Source organism: Eleutherodactylus coqui, chromosome 7 (assembly GCF_035609145.1).
Source record: "Eleutherodactylus coqui strain aEleCoq1 chromosome 7, aEleCoq1.hap1, whole genome shotgun sequence".
In the NCBI taxonomy this organism is placed as follows: domain Eukaryota; kingdom Metazoa; phylum Chordata; class Amphibia; order Anura; family Eleutherodactylidae; genus Eleutherodactylus; species Eleutherodactylus coqui.
The window spans coordinates 128,139,416-128,164,104 of record NC_089843.1 but is presented as its reverse complement, the minus strand read 5'-3'; the positions used below and the strand labels follow the sequence as shown (position 1 = coordinate 128,164,104).

Here is a 24,689-nt window from a genome sequence, read left to right as displayed (position 1 = left end):
AGCTGTTTGCTTATGCAGAACAGCTGTATTGTTCGCTGAGCGATAGTGGCAGTTTCCCGCTCCACCTGCATGGCTCTTTAGTAGCTACTATAGACTATGCAAAGATGATCACTCAAAACTGTTATTAAAACTATCGTTTGAGCGATCATCTGTCAGTGTAAATGGGGTCTAAGGTGGTATTACCAGCCTACATACTCTGGGACCCTCCCCTCTCAGGAGAACAAGGGTCCTTCACTAATTCTTAGTGGCCAGTTTGCCCATTTATATGATTGGCATAGTGACTGCTCACATGCATCTTGCTCAGTTGAGGTCTATAGAATTTTAGAAAGACCCAAACAAGCAGTGCTAGTTTCTTAGCACCCATTGACTGCAATGAGGAACGCTGTGTGCAAGCATGGCCACTACTCCAAGGGGGAAATAGGCACTTTACATTAATAACGGGTGCTCACAGGACCCTCTTTTGTCTAATGGCATAACTAATGTTTAAAGGGATGATCCCACCAATAAACATGTATCCCTTTTCTAGAGGAAGGGGATAAATATTTGATCACCAGTGGTCGAATCACCAGGCATCATGAGACTGATGCACCCCGAGTCCCCCTGGAGCATGGAGCCGCTGTGCACATATATGCCCACCGCCATATATATATAATATATATATATATATATATATATATATATATTATAGCTCTGCTCACTAGGGGGACCCGGGGGGGGGGGGGGGGCACTGTTCTTGTGCTCCTTCAAGCAGTTGGATCCTTGCCGATTAGTAATTTTAGTAATTGATCACCTATCTTGTGGAGAGGTGAGATGTTTTGGTGGGAGAACCCCTGTAAGATGGGAATACCCCTTCATCTTGATGCAGAATCTATGTGATTATTTTCCCCTCCCCTTTGGACTATTATTTGCTGCCGAATCCTAATTGTGTGAGTGTGAATGTTCCCCATGATGATATATGCAGCGTCTGTATGAACGCCTTCTCTTCTGTACCAGTGGATTGCCTTGAAGTACCCGGACATCGCCATTTATGTGGACACCTGCCGGGAGTGCTACGAAGCCTACGTCATCTACAACTTCATGATTTTCCTCTTGAGCTATTTAACAAATCGCTGTCCCAACCTGGCCCTGGTGCTGGAAGCAAAGGATCAGCAGAGACACCTACCTCCTTTGTGCTGTTTCCCACCCTGGCCTATGGGAGAGTAAGTACCGCCACTGTGTGTTTTATAGGTGATCTTAATCCGTACAAACAGTTCTGATTTTTGGGGAGAAGCTGAAATGTTCTACTAGATGGGAAGCATTACTTAGCAAACTGTTGTTCCATGAAAATAAGTTATGCCCAATCCAGTCATTTGGGACTCCCCGGTCTCCTGATTGGTGGGGGTCCCAGTGGTCTGAATAAATTATTTTTATTGGATAACCACTTTATAGCGACCCAATCCTGGACAAAGATGGTTGCATGGCTACTCTGACTGCCCGATGTACACTGTGTGTTGGTATACATCATTGCTAGAAGGCACTACACCTGCTTTGATTGACTAGTGATGCCCATATGAGCGGTGCTGGCCGGTCAGATCAGCATGTAATGTCTTGTGCTGCTCTCACACTGGCGTCTGTTTTAAACGTGGCGTTTTCAAACGCCTTCACCATTTTTTTTAACACACCGCATCATTACAATGGGTGATGAGGTGCGTCAAAAAGCACTGAAACACAGTAAAATAGACAGTGTTTGAAAATTGCGCCATTAGAAATGTCGTGGCTTGGCTGAGAAGCCCCTTTGACATCAACGTTTTAAAGCATTTAGCATGGCTTTGTAACGCCATGCTAAACGCTATAAAAAACTGTGTCTGTGAGAGCGGCCTTAGGCTACCGACATGTACGAATCCACTGTGTGCGTCAGGTAGTCGGAGAAGCGGTGCTGCCATCTTTCTCCCAGCTCGGAGGGTCACTTTAAGGATTATTTCCAGCTATTAGAATGATGAGCAGTAAATATAAATGTACTCTTCTGATACATTGTAAAAGACACCCTAAATGTAAAACTGCATCTCCCAAACCCATCAATGTCCTCTTTTATTATCCTGTTCTTGCTTTCGTATTGAGGATAAGCTATAAAGAATCCTTCTGTGTGTTGCAGAAGATCCGTACGTTTCTCTCTAATGTGTTTGCCTGTAAGTCACCTTGTTGCTGCAGGAGCTCTCCCCCACTACTGGGAGGACATTAACATCTTTGTTCTCTGCAAGATTCTACAAAAGTTCTTCAGGAGCAGAAAATCCTGCAGACTGATGAACAAGAGTAGCCAAGTTTTTCTTTGTGTTTGACATTTAGGGTGTTTTCACACGGCCAAGAAAATGGCGTGAGATTTGTGCTTTGCGAGATGCACAAATATCATGCACATGAGTGATTTTCTTCCCGCTTCGTGGCATGTTCTATCTTTTGGGCGTTCCCTTGGAACACCTTGCATCACATTGCCCATTGTACCACGGCGGGCGAGGTACACGCTGGTGCAGCATTGCACGGCGGGCGAGGTGCACGCAAGTGCGATGCAAGGTTTACCCATTGAAAACCGAGGGGAAAAACTTTGCGATTCGCTTTTGGCCGTGGTGGAGGATCGCTGCTTCCCTGAAGTGATGCAAAGTGGTTTTACCGCAAAAAACGTTGCATGTTGGCGAGGGTGTTATTTCGCAGAGTTCCACTGCCCAATATCACTGTCACCCATGTGTAATTAGCCTTAGCCCTCCCTCACACATGCTGTGCTGGACTTTACTTTAGTTTTCTGAAGCCGACGCCGGCTTCTATCACTCTTCATCATTGATGAGGAGCGTTAAACGCCCAAAGATAGAACAGACTCCGCTTGAAAATCGTGGCGCTAAATGCTCAAAAAAAAAGTCTGTGATGGAGGCCTTCCTGGTCATTTCCAGGTTCGGCTATTTCCTAGTGATACTAGCTCAAGAAACAAAATGAAACGTGCGTGTTTTGCTGTACATTTTGCGCACGCACATAGTAGGTGGTGAACATTCCTCCACAGCAATGTAAGACTCCTCGCAAGGTGTCACAGATGGTAGTACAAAGGGGGCACATGCACGGATCCGCTTTAGGAAGGACAATTACCTCTTCACATGGGCAATGTAGGTTTTAAATAAATCTTTACCTTCAATAAATGGAAGGATCGTTTAACCCCTTAGTGACCGCCCTACTTTTACGTCCTGGCTTGCTGGGCTTTAATACCCAGGGCCGTAAAAGCATGCTCCCTGCAGGGATGAAAACCCTGCAAGCTGTGGACGTGATAGCTCTATGCTGCCAGCTCCTGGAGGTAGCGACAACCTGGAGCTGTCATCCCAGGCCGCGGACTTCTCGGCGATCATATGAAATTCAATGAAAAGTAAATAAAAGTTAAAGATCTAGCTGCTCTGATGGTTCGGATCCATTAGGGCAGCTGAAAGTAAATACCCTCATCCTCCGGCGTTCTGTCCTCCTGGTCCCGACAGTGCCTTCTGCGCATGCGCGTCATACGCCGGGCACATGCACAGAAGGGCACGTGGCCCGGGAAATTTTAAATCTCTCTGGCTCCCAGCTAACATGTGTGGCAAGGAGCAGAGAGATATCACTGGGAGATGCTGTATGTGGTTTCCAGTCACATGATCGCTGCTATCCAATGGATAACATATAAAGTAAAAAAAAAAAGTTTGAAAACAAAGTTACTTTTATCTCCCCCTTATATCCGTGAGAGGAGATCAAATTGCGTACCTAAGGCCCCCGGATTTATCTGCAGACCTCACCACTGCTTCTGCACCCGCTGCCAAAATGGACGCATGTGCAAAAGCCGCGGATTGCCAGGGCAGTTCAAAATTTTCAGGCTTCTGGCTAACATATGTAGCCAAGAGCCTGAAGATTTCACAGGGCCGCGTGAAGAAGTAAAAGTAAAGAAAAGGTTAAAGTTTCACCTCCCATCATGATTCAATCCGCGAGAGGAGGTGAAATTACTTACCTAAGGCCTTCGGCGATGTTCACCGACAGGTCCACGGATAAAGATCCCTTCCCCAACTTCGGCGCATTTGCCAATCAGCAAAATGGCAGACGCAAGCGCAGAAGCTGTGGAGGGCCTGGGGAATTTAAAGTCTCTTTGCTACTGGCTACTAAAGGTAGCTGAGAGCCTGGAGCATTGACCGAAGGCTGCGGTGAGCCGGCCCCCAGTCATGTGATCGCCCTTATCCAATGGATAATGGCGATTACGTAAAAGTTCAGGTTTAATGTTCCTTTCGATTTGGGCCCCTTTGTGCATATGGACATATTAGGGCTACATTGTGTATGTTTCTCAACACGGGACAAATGTGGAGGGTATCCATTTTGGGGTGCAAGTCTTTATTCATATGTGTGCTGTACAAAAAAAAGTTGTTTTTTTTTAAATGACACAATTGCCAAAAAAATGAAAATTGTAATTTTTTTCCTTCTACTTTGCTTAGATTCATTCAAAAAATGTGAGGTAAAAAAACGCAATACACTGCTAAATGAATTCATTAAGGGGTCTAGTTTTCAAAAGGGGGTCATTTATGGGGATTCTCCATCGTTTTGGCAGCTTAAGGGCTCTACAAGTGTGCTATGGGCCTAAAATACCTTCAAGCAAAATGTCTGTTCTGAAAGTCCCCAGCTGCTCCTTTTGGTTTGGGCCCCGTGCATACGGACATAAGATTAGGGCCGCAATGGGTATGTCTCTGAACATAGGACAAGCAGGGGAATACATTCTCAATTTCTTGTGCACTACAGAAAAAAATTCTGTCTCTTACATGACATATTTGCAAAAATATGACCTTTTATATTTCCTCCTCTAAATTGCATTAATTCCTGAAAAAAACTGTGGGGTCAAAATACTCCTGACCCCCCTCAGTGAATATATTTAGTGGTGTAGTTCTTAAAACGGGGTCATTTGTGGGGGTATCTATCATTCTGAAGTCTATGAGCCTTTGCAATCTTGGCTTGGTGCAGGAAAACAAAGTGTTCCTAAAAACGTTAATAATCAATGTTAAATTTGTACGTCTCCTAAATGGTTAAAAAAAAACTGAAGTTTTTCCGATGTGCGCCCAGAATAAAATGAACAGATGGAAATATATATCTTATCAAAAATTTGTACAGTATGTTTGGACATATTTGAGATATTACAGTTGAAAATTTGAAAAATGACTTTTTAAAATTTTCCCAATTTTGGCGCTTTTAATAAATATACACAAATTCTATCGGACTATTTTTACCACCTAAATGAAGTACAAGATGTGGCGAAAAAACAATGTCAGAATCACTTGGGTATGCAAAACCTTTACGGAGTTATTCGTTGCACATGCTGATTTCCAAAATTTGGCCTGGTCATTAAGGCTAAAAGCTGCATCTTCTGCTTATTTGTGTTTAACTTGATTAGTTTAAAGATCTGAAACATTTTAGATGTGATAAATTAGTAAAAGAAAACAGAATCAATCGGGTGAGGAGCGAATACTTCCTCAGCACTAAAATTAAAATGAGTTCTTATTTAAGAAGAATGTTGTTTTCTGTAGATTAACGATTTACTAATTAATTACAAAGAAGTCATATTAACTTACAGAAACAGAATCCTTTTGGATGTAAATAATTGGACCCGCTGTATAGAAGTGTTAGGCCTGCTGTAATGTGCTGAGGATGACCCGTTTATCATGTCTGTCATCTCTTCCAGCGTGCTGCTGTTCCGCTGTAAGCTGGGTGTGCTCCAGTATACGCCTGTTCGCATAGTTACCACCATAATTGCTTTGTAAGTATATCATATAATGGCAGAACTTGAGTAGCGGGTTTTCTCTTTTTTTAGATTGCTGTTGTATTTGCATATTCTAACAGAAGCGCTTTGGAGAATGATTGCCCGAATCATACAGCATCTTCTGGAAGCCGGTCAGTCCATGCAGTCCTATGGGACTTGCATTGGGCACCACATAGAAATGCATAGAGAGGCATGCTTCTGGTCCGCGCTGGAGCCTCATGCAGGACGTCGGGCAGCGGATCCGGAGGTAAGTATGGGGTCTCTGGGGGGGGGGGGGGGCGTCGTGACTGGTTCCGCTGCGGTATTCCACTTGCGGAGCCAGTCACTGCCGTGGGCATTAGGCCTTACATTCCAGACTAGAGATTTGTCATTCAATTACACAACCATCATTCAAGATCTGAACCCACTAGATTGGTGTAGAAAAATTATTAACCCTTTCCAATCCAATTTTGGATTCAGAGCTTCCTAAAAGGCTTTCCCTTTTTGCTGTTATACAGCGGTGCCATCTGCTGGCTAAAGCCAGTGTGTGCACTAGAGAGGCTCCGACAGCAGAGTGGCTGGTCATAGACGGTAAGAATACCCAGTTGGATGTCTTCTGACATTGGAGCTGTACAAGCTTCAATCAGAATGTAGGAAGACGTCAGTGGATTGGAAAGGGTTAAAGTCTGGCCTTTTTTATGCACCTTATGCAGGCCGCCTTCCTAAAGCATAGATAGAACATAACTTGCATCTTTCTTGTTCCTGCTCTCGCTATCACTATATGCGGATATGATGCACACTAAAAACTGCATCAAATCCACACCTTTTACTGCAGATTAGCAGCAGAGTTCACCCTTTCAGTTGATGGGTTAAATTGTGCTCCCGATCTGTACCATTGGCGGGGATCTCAGAACGCATTTTCTGCTGCGGAAAATCTGCACTAATTCGGCTATATGTGAATGCACCCTCATACATGCAGTTCAGTAGTGGTCATCCAGAAGGCAAGTTAAATTCTTACTTGGCAACCTAAACTAGTGCAATAAACATCCAAGTATCTTTTGCTGACCATACTGTGTATGAAGTTAGGCCGCATTCACACGAGGGTATTTGTACACAAAAAATAGGACCCATTGATTTCAATGTGTTCATTCACACGCACGTATTTAGCATGCGCAATTCAGTTTAAAAAAAAAATATGCAGCATGCTTTTTTTTTTTTTTTTTTCTCCTGTACATTTGCATAGGAAAGGAACACTTTGAATTCATGAAACTTTTGGCCATTTCAATGACGGAGCACATGGTCTGCACGTTTGTTTGGGTTTTTTTTGTATACGTAAAAAGTGCAGTAAAATACGCAACGCCCATTCTGCAAGAACACGCGCAGATACACTTATGCTTGCCTGAATCTGGCCTTACTGCAGTGAGTTGAACCTCTTGAATTTTCTTTCCCTAAACTCCTTTTTTCTAGTGTTTTCAGATTGAGATGCACTGTGAATTTCTGTAATGGGCTAGATGCAGTTTCTGGTGCAGATTCTATTATGTTTGAGCCGAAATGAGGAGTGGAAGCAAAAAGCATTACAGAAAGACTGATATGTCTCTTTTCTATATCATCCACTCTTCTTTTGTATCCGCTCCCACCCTTGGCTCAAAATAAATGCATCAAAATGTTTTTTTTCTGTATCCGTGCTGCAAAAGCTTCCTTTTCTTTGCATTGAGGGAAGAATTTATTAAGATTGGCATTTCAAATGCTGGCCTTAAAGGGGTTGTTAGAGTTGTATTTTAGGAAAATCCCTTTTTCCCCATGCTATACATATAACTAAGCAGTGTATGCTCTCCTCTCCCCGCTGCGTCCCACGTCGCAGCTCAAGGTCTCCCTCTGACATCTCATCTACAGGCTGCCCCAGGCCATTTACATGGTGTCACATGCACTGCAGCCAATGACAGAGCTTCATGCTCAATCACTGAACACTGTGATTGGCTGCAGTGCCTGTGACATCTGTAAACCGGGAGGGACTGCAGTCTATAAACAAAGGAGTGGGGGATCGAATAGTGCTGCAGGACGCTGAGGGGAAGAGGTGAGTATACACAGCGGTTAGTTATATTATAGCATGGGGAATAGGGTTTTACTGCAGAAATAGAACTCTGACAACCCTTTAACGATTACAGCAGACAAGATATGCCTAATGTACAGAGAGGCGCACCCCTCTTCATACATTAGGTACACACATCAGGCCATCCGCGCAGTGAAGCAGAAATCTTACCAGCTGCAAGACTTCCCAAATTATACATAAATCTATGGGCCACGGTGGCCATACCTGCTCTCCACAAGGCACATCCCCTTTTTCTCTGCTTTGTTTTGGGTTTTTTTCAAAGGTGCAACAACAATTTTTTTTTTCTTTTCTACACCAATTTTGGCTTGATAAATCCTCACTTAGTGTGTTAAATCTTGATTATTAAGGGTTATGGGGTCACTCCAGTAAATTTTTTTTCCATTTAAACTAGCCCCAGTGTTATATATAATAATATTACATTGTTTAGTTCCTTTCTATCTGAAACTTTCTGGAGTCCTTCTCTTAAGGTGGGTCATGTGATCTCATTCTGACCAGCTGAGATTTACTTGGCTTGATGCTCCTCTCAAAAAGTCACTTTCTCAGTCAGCACAATTCCTGCGTGATGGACCCTACCACACACACTCTTTAGAGGGGGATACAGAAACCCTTATCACAGTTACTGATGATTCGAGGCTTTGGTCACAGTTCTAATGAAGGAAATGATGGTTCAGCCCTCCTGACTGTAGAATTATGGTCTCTAGCTTATTTAGGTGAATATACAGAATAGTGATAATCGCAGTATCCTCCCTGCAGGCAGAGATGGAACAGGAATTAGTTGCTCATGTGATGTTGTCCTGATGCATTATGGGATTAATAGCACAATAGTGAAAGAGAAACCTCAAGATGGTGCCTGATAAGTATCAGACAGGAGGCTGCACAGCATGGGAGTGACTACAACTTACATAAGAGACATCCAGAGTGTGACAATCGAGTGAGGGTCAGTGATGGAAAAATGTGTTTTCAACTGATTGGCTTTTACAGGGGTTGTCTGAGTTGGATCATCTTGGTATAACTTCTTCTCCAGGATGATACATCTCAAACAACCCCTGTAATACTGCTTTGAGATGTATTTAGTCAGCCTATATCATGGGAACCTGTAATTATGAGGGATAACTAGCATTTCGGGGACAACTGATAAATAGTTGCTTACTTTTCTATTGTGTCCAGGATTTGTCAGCTGACTGGTGTCTACGGCGAAGGAGATTTTAGTCTAAAAAATGCATGGACGTACTTGGTGATAATTAATAATGCCTCACAATTGGTAAGTGGTGTACAAAAATAGAAGCTATATTAAAATGTATATATTGCACTACAGCTCGCTGATTTCATTGCACTACATATAAGGTAACAGGCTTTGCACTTACACATATTGGCTACAAATGACTTGAGCCTTGATTTCCTCTAAGTTTTCTCTCATTAAAGTATCCAATCAGAGGCGTAACTTGAAGCTCCCGGGCCCCAATGCAAAATCTGTAACAGGGCCCCCAACTATAATACTTTATTCATAGTACTGGGCTCCCTATATGGAGAAGAGAGGCCTAATGGGCCCCCTAAGGCTCCTGGGCCCGGGTGCAACCGCATCCCCAGATTCATCACAAACTAGCCTCTTTTGTACATTTCATAAAAATCAATGATTTGTTTGTGGTATTGAAATTAATGAGCTGTACTATAGTGTGTAGTTTGTGAAATACAATGTATGCTTTCACCAATGCTATTTCTAACCGTGTGTAAATTGATTAATGTAAAGGTTTTAAGTACATTTTAAGATATTGCAACTCTCTCCTTATTACACGTGATATCAGGCTAGATTGGCACTAGGGGGTAGACATTCAGAAGCCAATGTTTTACTACCCAGACTCGTAGAGGAAGCGTGTGAGTCCTGCTTCACCTGCCCACATACTGCTAATTGACAGCTTCTCCCTGTGAGTTTGTATACAGGGAAAGCTGTCAATCAGCAGTGTGTGGGCGGGTGAAGCAGGACTCGCAGGCTTCCTCTAAGTCCTGGCAGCAATTATTAAAGCTCTTTAACAAAACAAATTGTAAAACGCTTCATAATCCTGAGCTCGTTAACAGAGACTAGGGGTTGACCACTGCCTGTAAATTCACAGGTAGTCTATAAAAATAAATAAATTATATACCATATATACTCGAGTATAAGCCTAGTTTTCAGCAAATTTTTTAATGCTAAAAAAGCCCCCCTCGGCTTATACTCGAGTGAGGTTAAAAAAAAAAACAACAAAAAAAACCCGCAATACTCACTTCTCAGCTGGCGTCTGTGTCCCAGGCGCGATGGTCTCCCCGGCGGTGCAGCAAGCTACTTGAGAATTCTCCCCTCTGATCTCCCTGCTTAGCTTTGAATTCCCCTGCCGACTGTGATTGGCTGGCACTCGATCCAATCACAGCGCTTACTTACACAGGGCTGACAGTGGGGGAATTGAAAACCGAGCAGGGAGATTACAGCGAGGAGAAGTCTAAAGCAGGTTGCCACGCAGGCGGGGAGACCATCATGCTGGGGACAGACGCCAGGTGGGAGGTGAGTATTGTGTTTTTGTTTTTTTTTACCTAGTATATACTCGAGTTTAGCTATATACCCGAGTCTACCTAGGCTTATACTCAAGTCAACAAGTTTTACCAGTTTTTTGTGGTAAAAGATATTAACTCTGCTTATACTCAAGTATATACGGTAGTTAAAAAAGTATTTATTGGATTTTAAGAAAAACTGCAGCATGCTAACCTGCCACGAATACTCCACGCAGGGTGTTATAGTGGCTGACAAACATTCAAGTATTGCAATAAGGCAAGTAAAATTGAAACAAAAACAACAATTGTAACAATTGAATCGCATAGAAGAAAACATTGGTACATCTGAGGCACAGAATAGAAAAACTGTAAAATGACGTGTTTGCAACATAATGACAATTCTATCATTATGGTAGTTCTCGACTACACCTGGAAAGGAGCTATAATTGAATATAATGCAAGTTAGTCACATGTAGGGCTTATTCAGATGTGCGTATATCGGACGGGTTTCACGTCCAGACGATACACGCTGTCCCTCCCACTCACCGGCTCTCTGCTTCTCTCCTCCCCTCCGAGTGATTGGCAATTGGAGTGGGCGGGACAGGAGCGTAGCTAAGCTCTTGCCCCTTGTCTATAGTCAGCAATGGGAGTGGGCGGGACAGAGTGGGGCTTAGCTCCGCCCCCATCCCGCCCCTCCAATTGCAAATGCAGGAGTGGAGGAGAGAGGCAGAGAGCCAGTGAGGGGGAGGGAGGGGGAGAACTGCTTAGATGGAAGCGTATATCGGCCGGCTGTGAAAACGCCGGCCGATATACGCTCGTGGGAATAAGCCCTTATAGTGTATATACACAAATCCCATATTATATTCTAGTGGTCAAGCTTATTTAAGCATATAGCCTATGTCTCATAGAGCATGACTTTATACCAGAGATTAAGGGGTATAAAGGTATTCAAGGACGTTTCAGTCGGAATACTCGCCAACTATTTTTGCTTTAAAGATGCACAGCAGCAGTGCCAGCCGCCCAAAGTCAGGGTGCAACTTAGATCTGACCTCCAGTGAATCTTATAAGGGAGCTTAGTGGAATGTAGGTTGCCATTCATCATACCGTATAAATAGGAGAGGATACCCGGAGACATGGGTTGAAATTTACAAATCACTACCATAGGGCTCAGTTCAGTCAAAGCTGAGGGGTTTGTAAGAGAGGTAAGAAAGGGAATAAACCCACATCGTCCTCCACCATTTCTCTGGAAGTGGCTTGCCATTAATAAAGTAAGGAAGGGAAATCGGTCTGGCATGGAGTAAAAAGTCATCTAGGGTAGGGAGTGTATTGGCCTGCCACCATGTGACTTGTGTAAGAAATGCAGCATTAAGAATTAGCAATTCTCATTATTTTCCACTAAACCCAGTTTATGTACATATTTGTATACTTCTCTTTAACACTCTTGGTTGTCTCTAACACAAGCAGGTCAGGGTGTAGTTTACAATTCTTCATGATCTATTACAACTCAACTCTGCATTGTTTTCCTAAACTGTCGGTCTGTGCGTCCCTTTTTATTTTCTAGTTTGCTATGTACTGTCTTGTCCTGTTCTACAAAGTGCTGAAGGAAGAATTGAATCCCATTCAACCAGTTGGCAAATTTCTGTGTGTGAAGATGGTCGTCTTTGTTTCTTTCTGGTATGTGTGTCTTTAGTTCTTGAACCTTCTATACAATGGCTTCATTGTTCTATTAAGGCTCATTGGCTTATTTTGGGCCGGGTGCTGCACATGAACCTATTCTAGCCTGTTCCACTGACAAGAAATAGAGCATGTCAGTGTGCAGCCACTGCGTTAGTCAGACAGCATACGGACTTGTGACCAACTGCGTTAGTCAGACAGCATACGGACTTGTGCCCATGTGCAAAAAAACAAAAATATATATTCTATTATATTTCTCTTTTTATGTTACTTTAGCAAGCTTTGTGCACTGGGGTCCTATAAATTAGAAGTGGTCACGGACAATGTTAGGAGGTGTGTGTGTGTGTGTGTGTGTGTGTGTATAATATTTATTTAGGCTACAGGTGACTTCTACATCCACAGTGAAACTCTTACTCCCATCCATATGTTACTTTCAATTATTAGCATGGGGTTATGCATGGTTTTTCTTTTTCGGGCTGCTTCCAGGCCTTCCATTAGCATTTTTTAGTAGAGTGCTAGAGCAATTGCTGGGAAGCATGGTGTCAAACAATGAAGGGGCTGCTTTTGATCTTACCAAAGAAGCTACTGTAATGTGATGACTAAGATTTCATTGTATTTTCAGACAGCATGGGTGCTTACAAAGTTGGGGGGGGGGGGGGCATAGAACATGCTTATTAGAAATTGGTCACACTATAAAAATTAAGGGGGTATTTCCCTCTTAGATTTTTATGGCCTATCCACTGGATATGCTATAAAAGTTTGATGCATTTGGGTTCCACCTCTGGGACTTGTACCCACTTTGAGATCTCGCTTCCTCAGTTCAGTTTCAGCTATATGTTGTGGTCGGGAGTAAAGAAACAACAAGCTGTCTTGCGCTGTTTCTGTAACTCCCATAGCAGTAAATGTGATCTATGAGAACAGCAGAGCAGTGAGCTATTCTGCTTCCTCTGTTACCAATTTACAGGAACCTCGGTCACTGTGCCATTGTTTTTGTAATTGCCATTCACTTTTGTGGGAGTTGTGGAAATAATGTAGCACATCCCGCTAGGCTGCTACCATGCTCCTCACCTCATCTATGATGGACTGAGATGGTAATACCCTTTTAATGTATGCAAGTTTACACAACACTATGTACACAAAAAACCAAGGTGTGAAAAGCACCTGCTTCTCCTCAGGTTCTACAAGACTAACGTAGTAACATAGTATGTTAGGCTGAAAAAAGTTATACTGTATGTTCATGTAGTTCAGCCTGTTGATCCAGAGGAAGGCAAAAACCCAATGAGGTGGAAGCCAATTTTTCTTATTTAAGAGAAAATAATTCTTTTCTGATTCCCATCTGGCAAATCTGATTAATCCCTGGATCACCGACCCTTCTGGAGTAATCCGTGACTATAACATACAATATTGTAAAGCTCAAGATGTACACTGGACGGCATTGCCAATCATGGAGCACAATCTAAACGGGGGTTGTACAGATAGATTAGATACAAGTAAAATATGTAAAAATTAAAATGGATAAGCAGTAAATAAATACAAGAGACTCTTCCAAAGTCTCTGAATCCAAAGTTACTAATCTCAAGTCACTCATTTAAGAAACAGCACACTTATAAGTGATTGTAGTGGCTGTATCTGTCTGCTTCACATAGCACTTATCTGTAATGCTGCTACTCCTCCTCCTCCTCTGCTTGGAAAGGACATAGGAAGTTCCACAGATGCAATTTATCACACCCTCAATTAACCACTTGTGCAAAGCAATGGAGACTGAAACCCGTAAGCAGATTAGATGTGCTTTTAAGGGCTTATTCAGACGACCGTATATCGGCTGCGTTTTCACGCCGAGCTGATATACGGTGTCCTTGTCTGTAGCGGGGGGAGGATAGAAGAGCCAGGAGCAGGAACTGAGCTCCCGCCCCTCGCCACTATTTGCAATGAGAGGGCGGAGCTAAGCACCACTACTTAGCTCTGCCCCCGTCTCGCCCCCTCCTATTGCAAATAGTGGCAAGGGGCGGAGAGGGGGCGGGAGCTCCTCCCCCTGCAGATAAGGACACTGTGTATCAGCTCGGCGTGAAAACCCAGCCCATATACGGTCGTCTGAATAAGCCCTAAATGTAACAAAGTTTAACAATATAACCCTCCAATATACCCCCTCAACACAATGTATTTAACCTCTAGGGAAAGAAGACAATATAGCACAATCTATAAGGTAAAATATTACTCTGACTTGATATAAAACACAAATAAATGAATGCAAATAAAATCGGGAAAGTTGCATTCAACTTTCCACTAATCCCAAGTCACACACTTAATAAACAGCACACTTCAGAAGACAGCACACTCGCTCAGGTCGCACGCTCACTTATGTTTGCACTTCTCTGTAATACTTCTGCTCCTCCTGTGTTTGAAAGTATGCAGGAACCCTGTAGACTGATTAGGCGACTTTGTGTGCTTGTGTTTTTTATTTTACCTTTGTCCATTTCTGAGTTACTGTTCCTGATGCCATTAGCCTGTGTGTGGTTGTACAATAAATCACATCTTCAATCTCTCCCAGGCAAGCTGTATTGATTGCACTGATGGTGAAAGTCGGAATCATTTCTGAAACGCATACTTGGGACTGGAAGAATGTCAAAGATGTTGCAACAGGCCTTCAGGTAAAGGAACATTTTAGAATTACATCTGTCTGTATCTGTATAAGACTCACCAGGTATTTTATAGAAATAGATCCAAAGTGCTTCTAGTTCTTCACTGTGTTTGTTTCTACTCTCGATGTTTTAGTTTTCTGTGATGGGACACAAGTTTGTTTCTTCATGAATAACAAGCTGAGTATAGTAAGAACCTTTTAGATTAAATATTAGGTTTCAATGCAATGGATTTCTGGGACTTTACAGGCACAGTTCCCATTGAATTCAGTGGGAGCTGTGCCTGTAATTACCAACCCAGCCCTCTACAATGCAGATGGAGTGGTCAGCTTCTGGCTGTCTTCACACTGATGACGTGACATAATCTGGACTGTGCATGTGCGCCGGCCGGCACATCCGCGATACAGATTATGAAGAATCCAGGCAGGTACGCAGGGGTCACCAGCCAGGCACAGGGTTGAATTCCACTGCGGGATCCCGCGTGCAGAATCCGACCCGGCCGTTTGCATTCGCCCTAAAGACAGCCATTTAGTGCAGGAGCTTGTTGGAGTCGAGGTGTGCGCTCCAGCAGGGATTACTATACTATTGTAGTGCACGGTTACAGATGGAGGGGTGCAGCGATCTAGTACTGTAATACTGAGCTATCTGTGGTTTGAACTGAGTGAGCAGAGCTGAGATCTCCTGTATGCGCATGCTCGCCCAGTGAAGGAGCAGGTCAAACTGCGCATGTGCGAGTTACTCGCTACTGTATGCGGGCCCAGTGAGAGGAATAGCACAGAAAGCTGGAGGACTGTGCATGCTCGACCAGCGAATGAAGAACTACTGGAGCTTGTCAACAAAGGGGAGCAGTAGTGGTGCAAAGTGGAGAAAAAGTAAATATAAAAAGGGTGCACTTTTGTATGTATTTTGGGAGGTTAATGTTTTGACCTACTACACACTAAGCCACCAATGTAAATGTACAAAAGGGGTTTAAAGCATCTGCTGTTGAAGTCAAAAAGGAGTGTCTGTTGTCTAGCTTCTTAGTATATCTCCTGTATCCACTTGCGTATGCTCAGTGTACTCGATGAATGCTGTATATGGACACAATGATCACATGCCCTCTAAAGAGTTGCCTGCCACACTAGTCAAGTAAAAAGAAACAAGACAACCCGCCAACCCCAAACCATACATCAAAATGACTTCACAGAAAGGAGGACCCATTTAAAGGCGTTCTACCATGAAAGACCTATATTCCCTATCTCCCAATATAGGGAATAAATGTCTGGTTTTTGGGGGTCCAACAGCTGAACCCTCAGCAATCTTGAGATTTGCGCACCTGAATGCCACATGTGAATAGAGTGGCGGTCCACCTACTCGAACACCACCTCATTCACTTCTATGGGACGGATGGAGGTTGCCAAGCGTGTCAATCTTCACTATCGTACTATGTTTTGGGCTCTGTCCAAAAAGTAATGTGGACCAAAGCTTTGGCCTCCATTTCAGTAGCTGATGCCTATGGCTCTATCTGGATGCCATTTTGGCCAATAGAGTTGGAAACCCAGGACTGAGCCTAAAATGTGTTGTAAACACACCCAATACTGTGGTTGTAGCAGGACTTCACTATATAGTAACGTTGTACAAATGCCCGTGTTTCTGTGCACACTACTGCTTATAACACTGAAGAACACAATCCTATAGTAAACCAGTAGGAATTCAACAGCCCTGTCTGTCAGTATAACTAATGGCGCAGCGATGATCACGATGAACACGTTGGTGGAGTCTCGTTGATGTTTGGTAAATCTAACGTCTTGTTTTCTAAATATTTTTCCCTTCAGGATTTTGTGATTTGTGTTGAAATGTTCCTGGCAGCCATCGCTCATCACTTCAGCTTTACCTACAAGCCTTATGTGCAGGAAGCTGAAGAAGGCTCGTGTTTTGATTCCTTTCTTGCTATGTGGGATGTATCGGATATCCGAGCGGATATATCAGAGCAAGTACGCAATGTCGGTAAGCACAAAATGTTAACACTTGACAGGGAGAAAGGTTCTGCTACATGCAACTATTTTATTACCCAGTAGACTTTTATAAAGAAAAGTACATTGTCTAAGGCCTCTTTTATATATCCGAAATCCTACAAAACTGGATATACAGCGCTAGTAGAGCTTGCCCATATTCCTACTGGCTCTAGCTGCATCCATGTACTACTACCGACTGCTGCCTGCAACTTGGCAGCTCAACCGAAGCTCCTGCGATTTTTTTTATTTTATTTATTTTTTTAATCGGCCTAAGTAAGCTTTTTTTATTTTTTATTTTTTTTATTTTTCGCCCATTAACTCCTTAAGGACATATAAGGGCTTGTTTTTTGTGTGGCAACTGTAGTTTTTGATGGTGCTATATTTGGGTACATTGACTATATTGTAAAACTTTTATAATTTTTTTTTATGATAAAAGGGAGATAAAACGCATCAATTCTGCCATAGATTTATTTATTTTTATTTTTTTTTACAGCATTAATCATGCAGGTCGGTACAGTTACAACAATACCTAAATTCTTATATTTTCTTTAGGTTTTTCCACTTTTATGCAATAAAACCCCTTTTTTTTTGGAAATCTTTTTTTTTCCAAATCGCTGCATTCAAAGTCCTGTAACTTTTTTTTTTTCCAAATCGCTGCATTCAAAGTCCTGTAACTTTTTTTATTCTTCTATGTACTGAGCTCTTGAGGGCTTATTTTTTGCGAGACGAGTTTTTATTGGTGTCATTTTGGGGAATATATGGCTTTTTTGATCACTGTTATTGCTTTTTTTTGGAGGCAAAATGGTAAAAATTAGCATTTTGCTGTTTTTTTGCGTTTTTTTTAACGTTTTTTGATGTGCAGAGTAAAAAGCGTATTCAACTTATTGTACACGTCATTACGGACGCGTTGATAGCAAATATGTGCCATTTTAATTTTTTTTATGCTAATTTCAGAAAAAGCATAAATGTGGCTTTTAAAAATTTTTTTTTTTTTTTTTAACACAATTTGTGTCCCTCTGGGGCACTTACAGTATAGCACTGATTATCACTGTGATAAGGCATGGCAAGGCTACTGCCCTGCCATGCTTTATCTCTTATACAGCGATCATAGGCTCTGGCAACACAGGACGCTGGTATCTGGCTGGTTGCCATGCCATATAATCGCAGAGAGCCCGGCAACTTCACAGAGGGAGCGCACTCCCTCTGTGAACCCTACCCATACCGCTATCTACATAGATCGCGGCAGGGAAGGGGTTAACAGCAGGAGGCGGGCGCATCTCCTATGCACCCCCGCTGCTGCAGCGGGAGGCCGGCTATGGCTGACAGCCGGCTCTCTCTGCGGGATAGCACGAGATCTGTCATGATCTCGCACTATCCCCATAACGTAAGGGTACGTCATTTTGTGGGAAGTACCCCACTCCCATGACGTACCCTTACGTCATGGGGAGGCAAGGGGTTAACATCTCTAGGAGGTCTTTTAACCCATTCAATGCTTGTAATGTAATCTATCAAATTTCTTCTAAGATTGTAAGCACACTGTCATGTTGATAAATGGGGCAATGAGAAAAATCAAAGTAGGGTTTACAACTTTTACACAGTCTTTCTTCGCTAATACAACTGTGTCCACCGCAGATCCCTCATATCTTAGGAGAATTGAGTGCCTCTTATCAAGATCAACACTGTTGTGAGGTCATCACTGTAGTTGTACAAACTGCCAGGTCTTACTGTGGTGCATAATATGTTCTCCCATCTAGACTGTAAGGGCCCTTTGACACGGGCCGATAAATTGTTCAGATTCCTGCATCCACTGATTATTGTTCAAACAAGAATTTGTTCATTCCTCGTTCAGTTTCTGCTTGCAAAAAAATGAACACCGAACCGGCCTGTGTAAACTGTGAATGTTGGTGGGCGGGCTGGAACAATCCCCGGCCCACTCCACCTCCATTCACTGAGTGATGCTCATGCCTGTGTAAAGGGCAGAAACATTTATCACGGGGACAACTGCTGGGTATCTGCGCCCAACAGGGCCTCCCATGTAAAAGGACCTGAATATTTTCTCTCAAAATGCATATTTCTGTACAGATCATTACTGTTGAATATAGACCATTTTTTGTGATTATCCAGTAAGTACTCAGTCCAGTACTAACATGCAGAAAATGGTGTTTCTGTTCTCTCATTATAGGAAGGACAGTTTTGGGAAGACCCAGGAAGATGTTTTTTCCTGAAGACTTGGAGCAGAATGAACACACCAGCCTGTTATCGTCCTCCACTCAGGATCCCATATCTGCAGTATCCTCTGTGCCAGCGTCTCCTTCAGGACACTACCAAGGGTTTGGTCAGACAATAACTCCTCAAACTACACCCACCTCTGCAACAATTCCCGAAGAACTCTACAGCACAGAGTCCCCCGAGGAAGAGGTCAATGTGGCAGTAGCGGAGCCGGATGAGGTGGAGGTATCACATGAGGGCAGCACACGCTCTCACTCCTAGATCCTAGGAAACCCTGCCAAATGTTCTCGTGACTTGAAAAAAATGGTGCCCAAGTGGACATCTGCTGCTGTAACAAAATAAGGTCTGATTAACGTCTAGTTTGGGCACCGTTGGTAAAATGTATTTTGTATGTTAGGGTCTGTGGCTAAATAATGGACATTCATGTGAATCTACACCAACAGCTTGAACATATCTTAAACCAGTAGTGAAGGTGTTTCTCAACTTAACCAACTCACACGTTTTTGACACTTGTACCAAATACATTGCATTCTACCCTGTATATAACATTCAGCTGCCGTTATTAAGTTCTGTTGTAATTGTTTTTTTTTATAATGTTGTATATTTTACTGTACATAGTGAAGTTGAATAGGTTTCCGAGTATGTGTATGTACAAAATGTAATGTACTGTAGGCAGCAGCTGAAATAAGAGAGCCTAATGAGGTCACATCAGCACTGCGTTGAGATGGGTCAACTTGCCATTACTAAAAATGTGCCTTTCCACCCTCCAAACCACCCACAGTAATTAGGTTATCACCTATCGGGTCATCGGACAACCTCTGTCCAGTAGCCACTTCCTCTGACATAGTGGACAATCCCTTGAAATCTTCAGAAACCCCTTTACATTTTCAGAAGTACACTTAGTATGACTAATTCTATACAACATTGTAGTTCCGTGTAATCTGGGATGAAATAGAACATTTGGAAAGCAAGAAAGCCGCAGTATAAGTACTGACTAACTATGAGGGTAAAACACTAGCCCAGCCTGCCTTATTTATTGCCCTTAGGCCAGCCTCACACGGCTGTAGGCGCATTTACAATGTATATTTACACGATGGTTGCTACAGTAAAATGCACAGATGTGTGCAAAAATGCAACACGTAAGCATGCTCTTATTGATTTCAATGGGCAATTAAGTTAAATTAGTTTAACCCTTTGCAATCCAAATTTGGTTTCAGGGTTTCCTAGGGGGCTTTCTCTTTCTGCCATTAAACAATGGCGCCATCTGCTGGCTAGAGCCAGTACCGCAGTATGTGGCATGCCGGAGAGGCCCCCCGACAACAGAGCGGCCAGTAATATACAGTAAGAATACCCTGCCGGATGTCTTTCGACATCGGAGCTGTACAGCCTTCAATCAAAATGTCGTCAGGCAGTGGATTGGAAAGGGTTAATATATGATGATGATGCATAATACCTATGAAAATACAACATGCTGCCTATTTGTTTTGCACAAACTAAATGCACGCAAAATTCACTCATGTGAATGAACCCATTGGAAGCGATGGGCTCTATTCACTATGTATTACGTGCATAATAAGTTGCACACCTGCATTTGTGTGAATGAGCCCTTATGCTTTGTAAGATGATCTTGTAGCATTGACTGAAATCCCCAACATAGTAATACCGCTATCATGCCATAATGACATATACAACTCTGTTCTATTACTAATCTACTGAACATTGCATCTTTATTTGGAGTGTTTCACATATTTTAACTAGCGGAGCTCTAACATCTTGTAACTCAGATTCAGTCTTGGATGATATATGGAGCAATTACCATGGTATATGGGGGCGATCGGGTGTTTATTGCATGCAGAGAAAAATGCGTTCTACAAGAATTAGTATATTCTCCAGGACTGCGTTTGAATACATTACAAAATGTGTCAGCAGTGTACGCACGGATTTCAGCACGTTCCATTCAAGTGAATTTAATAATCGGCCATATCTGAATTTATCATACCTGATTGGGTCAAAACCACAGAACCCCTTTTTAAAGAAGGGCACTTGGACTATCAGCACTTCATCCAATGCCATGAGTAAAAAGTAGTTTGTGCCAATAAGGAATATCAAGTAATGAAAGGCTTCCTTATGTTGTGTAGTGTTTTACCGGTCAACTACATGGTGCTTCTTATAAGACAGTTTTACTATAAAGGTATTTTATGATGTGTAGCGGCTGCATTCAGTATACAGCCAGAATATACAGCCCTTCACCTACCATCATTACACGCAGACATTTTATTAGGATACATTGAAGTCTTACCCGAAAAATTGATTCCCATTGTTTCCCATATTAGAGGAATAAACTCCCCGGATTCCCTACAATGCAGTTCTGTTCATTTCTATAGTTCTAATAATGAGGATTGTTAAAGGGAACCGGTCATCAACTATAAGCACCGTAAACTAGTTATGGTGCTGATAGTTTAGTTGACGGCCAGTTCAGGGAGCGGTGTCTCTTACTCGCCCGGTACCTCGTTCCTACGGTGTTCCCCCAGTAGAAGCTTGACTTTTGCATGCACATCTCTAGTTGGGCACAGATTCGATTTAGGGCTCTTTTACATGGGCAAGCATTCATTCAAGTGTTTGCTCACCTGATCATTGCCAACTGTGAATGTGCTGGCAATCAGTTGACAAACATGCAAATAGACTTTTGTCAGGTGATCGCATCTTTTATGCCGATCCAAAAATCATCATTGTTGGCAGCACATTGCCCTATGTAAATAGGGGGTATGCCGTTGACAATGATGAAAGTATATGGGGGCAAATGATGGTATCAACGATTGGTCATCCTTTTATACAGTCTGCATCGGGCTGTGTAAAAGCCATATAAACGAGTGCCGATATCTTTGATTGGTGCTCGTCATCTTGCTCAAATTGAGCCATGTAAAAGCACCCTTAGACTTAATGGTCCAGCTTCTTGATCTGAAGTTGTGTTACGCACTGTATTCCTAGTTCTTCACTTATAAATGACACTTCCCTGTGCTGGTTCTCTCAGGCTACAGAATAAAGTGAGGCAGATGCCGTGGTCGATGGCAGCCTACCGCTTCACTTTAGGCAGTAGTCTAGTTATTGCGGCACATAAGGCATGGTGCGATTTTAGAACTTTACAGCAAATCTTAAAGTGCGTTTTTTTTAAATGCAAAGTTTGAAAGTGAGTTTTTTAAAGAAATTCCATTTGCTTACAACGTCTGGATGTTGCATTTAGGAGGTGGGAAGATAACCCAAACATGCGAGGTGCGCACTAGGATAGGATACGCTTTATTTAGAATGTCTGGATTAAATGGGAAGAATCAGAAACTAGGATGGAGCCCGCTGTGCCTATCCGAAAACTAATTTAATCTTCATGTAAACTGTTTGACTCTACCAGTCAAGCCCAACACCAGCGTATGCCTTGGGGTGTATTCACATTTGCTGCAGGTCTGCATGAGAATCAGCGATACGGATTTGGTGCAAAAAACTAATGTGGAATTTTTGTGGAAAGACTGAAAATTTATGTCAATTCCTATACAATAGAATTTCCATTCCTTTTTTTTTTTTTTTAAATCTAGTATAGTTTTGTAATCTTTCTAGTATCTGATGGTATCCGCCCCATCCAAGCTTTTAAAAAAAAAAAATTTGAGAAATTAACATTGCAATTCCATAACCTCAAGCTGGACTCTATCGGCAATGTCCAAGATCACCAAAGTGGCTACTGTATTGTACGCACAGTTAGTTTAACAAACCTGAGGAAGGTCACAGCACTTCCATTTGGAAAACGCAGATATTCGTGTGGACAAAGGATTAAGTTTTCTGGACAGACGTGCTGTAAGCTTCTCCATGGGTTGTATGGGTGGTCCAGGACATCACACCGCATGCTGCCCAGTTACTGCTTAAAAAGAATTGGTACACTTGCTTATTTGGTTTAATTGATACCTCGTTTGTAATACAGTTTCATAGGCCCTAGTCAGAAGGCTGCGACGACTGGGATCAGTCTTGTGTAGGTGAGGGATTAAAGAGGGGGCATTTTTACCATACTTTTTTGCATCGTTTAGCCTTAATGGCACTAAAAGGAGGAAAAAAGCTTACAATAAAAATTGTATTTAATAAAAACTTGCCAAATCTGACTAATTTTCAAAGTAAACAAACTGGAGAGTTTCTTTGCTATTTTGTAAATCTAACATCTTATTTCCAAAGTTTCCTCCACCACAGCTCTTTCTCCAAACAGTATGGGTGACAGCGGAAGGAGCTGCACGTATAATCAGCACTGTCTAAAGTTGGTGACTATTGTCCATTATTATTGCTATATATTGCAATGATTAATAGTACTGAAGTGTCTTTCCCTTTTCCATATACGGCTACGGGAGAGCATTTTTAAAACTGCCTAGTTATCTGGTAAAAGCTGCAGCCTACCATTATGGCTTGCCCTACGCAAGATATTTGTAGCCAGCATGCTTTTAAACAGTACCCAATGTCTTTTACTACATAGCTGCATTTAATGTAAGGATGTTACACTAAGAATTACTTCTTCAGGGTCTGTACAGTATAGAGAGTGTACCAGATAAGTATAATGGAGCCGTCCTCACTTGGTGTCCAAAGGAGCAACTCCAGGCCCTAGTAAAGAGCAGTACCACACTGTACTGTAGAGAGGCGCTACTAGACAGCCAATCGGTGCATGTAGTTCAGTAATACTAACATTTTATCTGTGAAATGGAAAGCCTTTGTCACTGGCTGGGTTTTCCAGCAAATCGCAGCAGCCACAGATTCGGACTATCTGTTATATTGTATGCTGACTTTGGCTTCCAGTTAGAATGGCCCCAGAAAGAGCATCGTATGTTGATAATCTTGTATCATCAGTCCTGCGCTGTGTGGTATTGCAGCTCAACGGCACTAAGCTGCAATACCAGCCCAGGAGCAGATGTGGAAAAGTTTCTGGGGCAAAAAGGAAACTAATTTTTTTTCTTTTTTTTAATTCCCGGCAATTCTTTTAATCTCCTTTTCTACAGGTCACATTTAGGACTCTTCCATGCTTATCCTAATGTCACCATTAGAGTTGAGCGAACATACTCTGCCGAGCTTGATGCTCGTTCGAGTATTAGCGTACTCGATGGTGCTTGTTACTCGAACGAGCATGAAGTCATGTTCGACCCCCGCCCCAGTTTGTGGCCCCTCCTCGCCGCGATGCAGCTCGTCATTGGCAAATTTTTTGTCTGGTAGGGGAAAGAGAGAGAGAGCGAACACACGAACCTAGGGGGGGAAAAAAAGCTCGGCACCCGGCGTCCCACATACAAAAATGCTCGAGTCTCCTGTAGTCAATGGGGTTCGTTACTCGAGTAGAGCTCTCGAATTTTAGGAAAAGCTCGACTCAAATAACGCGGACCCGACCATTTGGGTGCTCACTCATCTCTAGTCACTATCCATTGATGATGAGGGATACAGAGATTCTTGTTCTTGAGTTAGTCTTGTTGAGCACTAGACTATCTGAATGTATTACTGTGCGGTATATCGGTTCTCTATTTCGTATTCCATGAATAGTATTTCTATAATTTGAGTTTGGAATTCCTATTACTCACATTGTATCCGATTGGTTAAATGATGTTTTGTTGCTATGTGTATTTAGTGATTCATGTCTCTAATGCATAATTGCACTAGCATTTGTCCACATAACATATGCTATAGAACATTCTGATTTCTTTCCTATGAGCATGGCGATGTTGCTCATGAAGCTACAGAACTCTTCAAAATAAAGAGGTACCTCAGTTTTA

The 24,689-nt window shown here is 42.5% G+C and overlaps 1 protein-coding gene across 1 annotated transcript in view; it reads left to right on the top strand.

The window, feature by feature from the left end:
- Window positions 1-24,689, top strand: part of TMEM184C (transmembrane protein 184C) — a 28,873-nt gene extending 4,184 nt beyond the window's left edge. Inside the window, exons 4-10 of the mRNA XM_066573666.1 lie at window positions 994-1,199; window positions 5,693-5,767; window positions 9,027-9,120; window positions 11,941-12,053; window positions 14,602-14,701; window positions 16,504-16,675; window positions 18,866-24,689. Coding sequence (XP_066429763.1) covers window positions 994-1,199; window positions 5,693-5,767; window positions 9,027-9,120; window positions 11,941-12,053; window positions 14,602-14,701; window positions 16,504-16,675; window positions 18,866-19,173 — 1,068 coding nt within the window. The 3' untranslated portion in view covers window positions 19,174-24,689. The remainder of the gene's footprint in view (window positions 1-993; window positions 1,200-5,692; window positions 5,768-9,026; window positions 9,121-11,940; window positions 12,054-14,601; window positions 14,702-16,503; window positions 16,676-18,865) is intronic.